This window comes from Ranitomeya variabilis, chromosome 6 (assembly GCF_051348905.1).
Source record: "Ranitomeya variabilis isolate aRanVar5 chromosome 6, aRanVar5.hap1, whole genome shotgun sequence".
Lineage (NCBI taxonomy): Eukaryota > Metazoa > Chordata > Amphibia > Anura > Dendrobatidae > Ranitomeya > Ranitomeya variabilis.
The window spans coordinates 415,922,484-415,931,222 of NC_135237.1; the positions used below are offsets into that span (position 1 = coordinate 415,922,484).

The following is an 8,739-nucleotide window of genomic DNA, read 5'->3' on the forward strand; positions in this document are numbered from 1 at the left end:
CCGAACGCAACATATTGCATTTTCTTGCGTTCGGCAGGCACGATGGATGGAGCCAAATACAGGACCATTCTTGAAGAAAACCTGTTGGGGTCTGCAAAAGACCTGAGACTAGGACGGAGATTTGTCTTCCAACAAGACAATGATCCCAAACATAAAGTAAAATCTACAATGGAATGGTTCACAAATAAAGATATCCAGGTGTTAGAATGGCCAAGTCAGAGTCCAGACCTCAATCCAACCGAGAATCTGTGGAAAGAGCTGAAAACTGCTGTTCACAAACGATCTCCATCCAACCCCACTAAGCTCGAGCTGTTTGCCAAAGAACAAATGGGCAAGAATTTCAGTCTCTTGATGTACAAAACTGATAGAGACATACCCCAAGCGACTTGCAGCTGTAATCGCAGCAAAAGGTGGCGCAACAAAGTATTAAGTTAAAGGGGCCAAATAATATTGCATGCCCCACTTTTCAGGTTTTGAATTTCCACAAAAATAACCAATAAAATTCGTTCAACTTCACAATTTTGTTCCACTTGTTGTTGTTTCTTCACCAAAAATTTACATTTGGTATCTTTATGTTTGAAGCAGGATATGTGGGAAAAGGTTGAAAAGCTCCAAGGGGCCGAATACTTTCGCAAGGCACTGTATATAGTATATTACAAGCCCCGTACTCGCGCTGTACACAGTATATTACATGCCCCGTACTCGCGCTGTACACAGTATATTACATGCCCCGTACTCACGCTGTATAGAGTATATTACATGCCCCGTATTTGCGCTGTATGTTACAAGCCCCGTACTCGCGTTGTATACAGTATATTACAAACCCCGTACTCGCGCTGTATACCGTATATTACATGCCTCGTACTCGCTCTGTATACAGTATATTACATGCCCCGTACTCGCGCTGTATACAGTATATTACATGCCCCGTACTCGTGCTGTATACAGTATATTACATGATCCGTACTTGCGCTGTATACAGTATATTACATGCCCCGTACTCGCGCTGTATACAGTATATTACATGACCCGTACTCGCGCTGTATACAGTATATTACATGCCCCGTACACGCTCTGTATACAGTATATTATATGCCCCGTACTCGCGCTGTATACAGCATATTACATGCCCCGTACTCGCGCTTTACGCTGTATTTTACATGCCCCGTACTCGCGCTGTATACAGTATATTACATGCCCCGTGCTCGCGCTGTATACAGTATATTACATGCCCCGTACTCGCGCCGTATACAGTATATTACATGCCCCGTACTTGCTCTGTATACAGTATATTATATGCCCCGTACTCGCGCTGTATACAGCATATTACATGCCCCGTACTCGCGCTTTACGCTGTATTTTACATGCCCCATACTCGCGCTGTATAGTATATTACATGACCCGTACTTGCGCTGTATACAGTATATTACATGCTCCGTACTCGCGCTGTATACAGTATATTACATGCCCCGTACTCGCGCTGTATACAGTATATTACATGCCCCGTACTCGCTCTGTATACAGTATATTATATGCCCCGTACTCGCGCTCTATACAGCATATTACAAATAAACTAAAGAGAAAAGCGTACGCTGAAGAGAGGGAGACCACCCAAATATATATTAATCAATAAACTTTATTATAAAGTGCACACAGACCTACAACATTTATAAAAGCATTTAAAAACAGAATTACACAATATACTCTGTAAGATGTAAATACCCCCTCCCCCCCTACTCATAATGTCAGATAACAAGTATTTAGATGTAGAGTAACTATAAATTCAAACAATGAAGAAACGTGCCCATACCACAAGCGCAACCAGTGCAGGTGGCACCTATACAGTAAGAGGTGTCAATCTAACTAGATACAGAGGAGTCTACCCCTAAATATGCATGTAAAGTACAGCCACATATCATTTAGATAAGTTGGCCCAGCTACCGCGAGTAACTATTGAACATGACCAATGCACAACCAAATAGATGGTGAAAAAAAGACAATGTGGAAATACGTTACTCAGTGCGGCCAAAAGTTGCAGGTGGTCACGTGGTCCTATGAATCATGGCTGGAGCAGGCAGTAGAAGACAAAGGTAAGGACAGGGGGGGGCAAAAGCCCAACGCGTGTCGCCACACCGAGGTGGCTTCGTCAGGAGCAGAGTAAGTACGTCTGAAGAGCATGGTAAGCGTCTATATATACATACATAGAATTACAAACCTAAGTCAGCTGGGGACGTGTCAGCTGTGCAGGAGCAGAGACGACCGGAAGTAACAAGCGCCGAGCGCGTCATGAAAATGTGGTGCGCATCATGGAAGTGTAGTGCGCAGGTGCCATATGCTGAAAAGGTCGGCCCTACTGCGCACGCGTAAGAGCAGCTGGTGAAATGAAGAGTTTGCGACTGCGCAGAGACAGTCACATGAATCATCATGGAACTGACAAAGAGACCCGTCAAAGTGCGCAGGCACCAAATAGAACACAATGCGCAGATGCCGAGCATGAGAAATTCAATGCGCATGCGCTAAAGGAGGACCACAAAAAAATAATAATGGAAATCAAACTTAAAAAGAATAATTGTCCTATATATAGAGAGACACAAAGAAAGCATTCAAAGAAAACTGAATGTACATGGTAGAGATCCAACAACAAAGAATATACCGGACGCTGTAGATATACACTAACGTGATATACACATGTCAGTAACGGTAAACAGTGGACAAGTAACGGTGAGTACGGGGCTGAAGCCAATTCAGGTACCAATGTGCAGATGCCAAGTGTAGAAACTCACACAATATATTTATACATCCAAATGGAAATAAGGCATGAAAATAACAATCAGCCCCCCCCCCCCCCATATGTCTGTCTAAAGTATCACACACGGAAAATATAACAGCCATGGCAAATAAAATGGTACATCCATCACAGGCGTAAATGGCCCAACACCCTTATGCTCGAAAACCAAGGGCTAGCGGTTTACAAACATATGGTGTATTAAAAATATACATGTAGAGGGCATTACTCATGAGTAATATGCACAGGGTAACCAATAAAGCAAACATTCCCAGCCGACAGCGCAAAACCAACCAGATCGTCCACTAGAACCCTGTGTGATGAATGAAAGAAATGAAAAACATGTTGTTAACTATACAGCAGTAAACAGTTATAGTTGTTTATAGAAGCCTGTATATAATAAATCCTTGTCCAAACCACGAGGAAACTGGCTTTGGAGATCAAAAGGAGGGCTTGTACCGTATTTCCGCCCCTTATTAATTTGGAGGAAAAGCGGACTCTTTCAAGGTGATGGGCCTAGAGTCTGTCTATACAAATATAAGGGGCGGAAATACGGTACAAGCCCTCCTCCGTTGTGAATCCAAATGGATTTTTGATCTCCAAAGCACAGGTTACCCTGTGCATATTACTCATGAGTAATGCCCTCTACATGTATATTTTTAATACACCATATGTTTGTAAACCGCTAGCCCTTGGTTTTCGAGCATAAGGGTGTTGGGCCATTTACGCCTGTGATGGATGTACCATTTTATTTGCCATGGCTGTTATATTTTCCGTGTGTGATACTTTAGACAGACATATGGGGGGGGGGCTGATTGTTATTTTCATGCCTTATTTCCATTTGGATGTATAAATATATTGTGTGAGTTTCTACACTTGGCATCTGCACATTGGTACCTGAATTGGCTTCAGCCCCGTACTCACCGTTACTTGTCCACTGTTTACCGTTACTGACATGTGTATATCACGTTAGTGTATATCTACAGCGTCCGGTATATTCTTTGTTGTTGGATCTCTACCATGTACATTCAGTTTTCTTTGAATGCTTTCTTTGTGTCTCTCTATATATAGGACAATTATTCTTTTTGAGTTTGATTTCCATTATTATTTTTTTGTGGTCCTCCTTTAGCGCATGCGCATTGAATTTCTCATGCTCGGCATCTGCGCATTGTGTTCTATTTGGCGCCTGCGCACTTTGACGGGTCTCTTTGTCAGTTCCATGATGATTCATGTGACTGTCTCTGCGCAGTCGCAAACTCTTCATTTCACCAGCTGCTCTTACTCGTGCGCAGTAGGGCCGACCTTTTCAGCATATGGCACCTGCGCACTACACTTCCATGATGCGCACCACATTTTCATGACGCGCTCGGCGCTTGTTACTTCCGGTCGTCTCTGCTCCTGCACAGCTGACTTAGGTTTGTAATTCTATGTATGTATATATAGACGCTTACCGTGCTCTTCAGACGTACTTACTCTGCTCCTGACGAAGCCACCTCGGTGTGGCGACACGCGTTGGGCTTTTGCCCCCCCCTGTCCTTACCTTTGTCTTCTACTGCCTGCTCCAGCCATGATACATAGGACCACGTGACCACCTGCAACTTTTGGCCGCACTGAGTAACGTATTTCCACATTGTCTTTTTTTCACCATCTATTTGGTTGTGCATTGGTCATGTTCAATAGTTACTCGCGGTAGCTGGGCCAACTTATCTAAATGATATGTGGCTGTACTTTACATGCATATTTAGGGGTAGACTCCTCTGTATCTAGTTAGATTGACACCTCTTACTGTATAGGTGCCACCTGCACTGGTTGCGCTTGTGGTATGGGCACGTTTCTTCATTGTTTGAATTTATAGTTACTCTACATCTAAATACTTGTTATCTGACATTATGAGTAGGGGGGGAGGGGGTATTTACATCTTACAGAGTATATTGTGTAATTCTGTTTTTAAATGCTTTTATAAATGTTGTAGGTCTGTGTGCACTTTATAATAAAGTTTATTGATTAATATATATTTGGGTGGTCTCCCTCTCTTCAGCGTACGCTTTTCTCTTTAGTTTATTTATCACTGTTTTTGTACGCTGTGGGATTGATCCCCTTGTATGGGACTGTTAGTCCTTTAGATGGTGCCCTCCATATGCTGCTTATTCCTATACAGCATATTACATGCCCCCTACTCGCGCTTTACGCTGTATTTTACATGCCCCGTACTCGCACTGTATACAGTATATTACATGCCCCGTGCTCGCGCTGTATACAGTATATTACATGCCCCATACTCGCGCTGTATACAGTATATTACATGCCCCATATTTGCGCTGTATACAGTATATTACATGCCCCGTACTCATGCTGTATACAGTATATTACATGTCCCGTACTCGCGCTGTATACAGTATATTACATGCCCCGTACTCGCGCTGTATACAGTATATTACAAGCTCTGTACTCACGCTGTATACAGTATATTACAAGCCACGTATTCGCGCTGTATAGAGTATATTACATGCCCCGTACTCGCTCTGTATACAGTATATTGCATGCCACGTACTCGAGCTGTATACAGTATATTACATGCCCCGTACTCGCGCTGTATACAGTATATTACATGCCCCGTACTCGCGCTGTATACAGTATATTACAAGCCCCGTACTCACGCTGTATACAGTATATTACATGCCCCGTACTCCTGCTGTATACAGTATATTACATGCCCCGTACTCGCGCTGTATACAGTATATTACAAGCCCCGTACTCACGCTGTATACAGTATATTACATGCCCCGTACTCCTGCTGTATACAGTATATTACATGCCCCGTACTCGTGCTGTAAACAGTATATTACATGCCCCATACTCGCGCTGTATACAGTATATTATAAGCCCCTTACTCACGCTGTATATAGTAAACTACACTCTCTGTACTTGCGCTGTATACAGTATATTACATGCCCCGTACTCACGCTGTATATAGTATATTACATGACCTGCAAACACACTGTATATAGTATATTACAAGCCCCGTACACACGCTGTATACAGTATATTATAAGCCCCGTACATACGCTGTGTACAGTATATTACAAGCTCTGTACTCACCCTGTATATTTTATATTACAAGCTCTGTACTCACGCTGTATACAATATGTTAAAAACCCTGTGATGCATAACAATGAATTAGGACATTTCATATTATAAAAATATTTTCTGTCTGGTTGTAATTAAGCCTGATGAATATTACTTCCTAATTCAACATCTACCATGAACTTGTAGTCAAAAGTCCTTCCCTGTTTCTCTAGTTCCCCTAGCAGAGATGTCATGTGCAAATTTCACCGCCCTTTGACTGCTAATGATAAGGGACTAGGAGGCACTGTACTCACGATCACAGTACTCCACCCAGAACATAAGACCTCCATTTTTTATAGCTTCTAAAAGTGTCTACATTAAATTGGTCCTTTTGTCGGAATAACCAATATGTTCAATTAGGAAGGTAATCTAATGTACTCTGGCTGGCAAGGACTGAAGAATGTTCAGAGTTGTACACAATTATTTATGAACTTATGACAGATAAAGTAGCAAGTTATAGCTATGGGAAACCTCAATTAAGGAGAATCTCCTGCCTACGTGAAGCTTCTGAGGTCAATGGCTATCTTAGTAGCAGCACCACCTTGTCAGGATCCCCAAGTGATACACTTTGGATAGGAGAATGAAACATAACTTGAGGTCTTCACTGTAACTTACAACTGCCAGTATTTAGACCAAAACTAAGAATGCTACATAATGTACTCTCCACACAGGAGTTGGTATCTTCTACATGTTTCGCTGCACACTTATTGGATTATTTGGTGACTACTTTGCGCCATCATCTATTACAGACATTTTAAATCAGCAGAATTGGTCATTAGCCATTCCACAATCTGGTCACTTACGCTAGTGTTGGTTGACAGTGGACCTGGTTCCAGCTACATCTGTACTGGGTCTGGATAAAGCTCTCACTCCCGTCCATGACAGTGCAGCTAACATTCTTGTTCACAATGTAAGCGCACCAGTTTCTATGGAAAAGAACCAAAAATAAGCAGATCAGCCAGTGAACAATAGACGTCATTTCTGCATTCTTACATTGTAAAGTCATTGTCAAACACGACTATTGAAGAGCAGTCAATTAGTAATTTACCAAGTCCATTGTTCTCCTAACCGCCAGCATTTTCTACAGTCAAATGTACTGCTCTTCTTAATACATCTGGTGAACCTTCCATAAGAAGCTCCTCAGCAGGACAATATGACAAACTATTATCACTAACTGGAAAAATAATGTGAATGGGATCTGATCAGGGAGGTCACCAACTGGCAAATGTGCTAGCAACCACTAATCATCTTCATTCTCTAGGATGGTCAGACAGTACAATCTGCTTTATATAGCCCAATATTCCCATATATGCATCCTATTGTAGCACCTTTATATTTGACAGCACATCTGTCCATGGAGCTGCCTTTTCTGCTCAATGTCTGCATTAGGAAGCATCAGGAGTTAGTAGAGCATTAGAGATCGGTTAGAAAGCACAAGAAAGCTAGTAGTCTTTTACATGTTAAAAGTGTGTGCCAGACATTTTTGGCATTTTGGTGAAGTCCCTTACCTGACTGCACAAGAATGAGCTTTCTTGGCTGTTTTGTAAAACCTATAGGCTTCAATGTAAACAGCTGTGCACTCCAACAAGTACTTACTTGCTCTCCTATGACTGTCCATGACCACCTTGGCTTGCAAAACAGGGGTGAACACCCTACCTGTACATAGTCTACAAGTGTCTAAAGTTGGAATACACCTTATTAAACAGAATTAAACACTTTTGTGCAGTCAGGTATATAACAGCTTGTATGCAGGTAGTCTATAACTCATTAGTGATGTCCTTTACCTTAACAATCTAGCCCTAGGTCACATTTTGGGTAGCAATATAAATTGGACTACAGTTCTAACATCTTGACCTCAAACAAAGGTAATGTGCAAGCCTCTGCCGAGTCTAGAACATAAATGTAGGTTAGAAAGATAGATAGATAGATAGATAGATAGATAGATAGATAGATAGATAGATAGATAGATGTAAATATTTCCTACATCTGTCAATAAATTTTAACAAAAATCTCCCAATCATCTGCCGGCACATATTAGGACATGTGCGAATCATGCCAAGAAAAGATATCACAGCCCCACTTGTTATATTGCCATACAATGTCCTTCACGATATTTCTCAGAACTACACCTCACAATGCTCTGCAGCTGCAGCCAGTGATTCTGTGGGCGGTAGAGACAGAAAATGATCCAATTCTAAGCTGTCCAGGGTGAGATTCAGGACCCATGCAGAACTTAGAAAGACCTACAGGACTGAGGCATTTTATACCTTGTTCCTCAGTAACAATACAGTGGATAGAGCAGCACTTACCTTCCCCTCTGTGCAGGACGATGGTAAGTGAGTTGTGGGGTGGCTTCTATCAGGAGATATCCAGAGAAGACCAGAAGGAGCACAGTCCACAGAGTGGTGGGTCCTGCGGCAACCCTCTTTGATGGCCTCATCAGCTCGGATGTCACCTAAAGCTCTGGAGGAAACTTCTGAGCTGGATTGATCCCTGGGCTCCACAAAGTCCACACAGAGCAGAGACTTGGAGAAGACTTCTGTGCTGAACTCCTCACAAGTGATGGGATCTGCCTCCCTCTGCCTGTGTCCTGCTCTGTGTAGAACCCTGCTCTGCTTCATCCTTCCTCTCCACACCTCCTCCTCCCCGATGTCCTCCTGACGTCATATCTCCTAGATTAGCTGCTTCTCCTCACTCCAAGGAGTCTTCTGAGATGAGTTGTGTGGTTTTAGCCCTCAGCCTGGAGCTGAGCATTTGTTGCCTCTGCTCATTGATAAAATGTAGGTCCCTTTCCATGTAGGGCTATGCTGGAGCTATGGGCACTGGCT

At 42.6% G+C, this 8,739-nt stretch overlaps 1 protein-coding gene across 1 annotated transcript in view; it reads right to left on the reverse strand.

Moving 5' to 3' along the window:
* The window catches only part of EMILIN2 (elastin microfibril interfacer 2), a 112,708-nt gene extending 104,189 nt beyond the window's left edge, over positions 1-8,519 (reverse strand). The window contains exons 1-2 of the mRNA XM_077270308.1: positions 8,221-8,519; positions 6,715-6,837 (exon numbers count right to left, since the gene is read on the reverse strand). Coding sequence (XP_077126423.1) covers positions 6,715-6,837; positions 8,221-8,351 — 254 coding nt within the window. The 5' untranslated portion in view covers positions 8,352-8,519. The remainder of the gene's footprint in view (positions 1-6,714; positions 6,838-8,220) is intronic.
* Between the last annotated feature and the right edge of the window lie 220 nt (positions 8,520-8,739).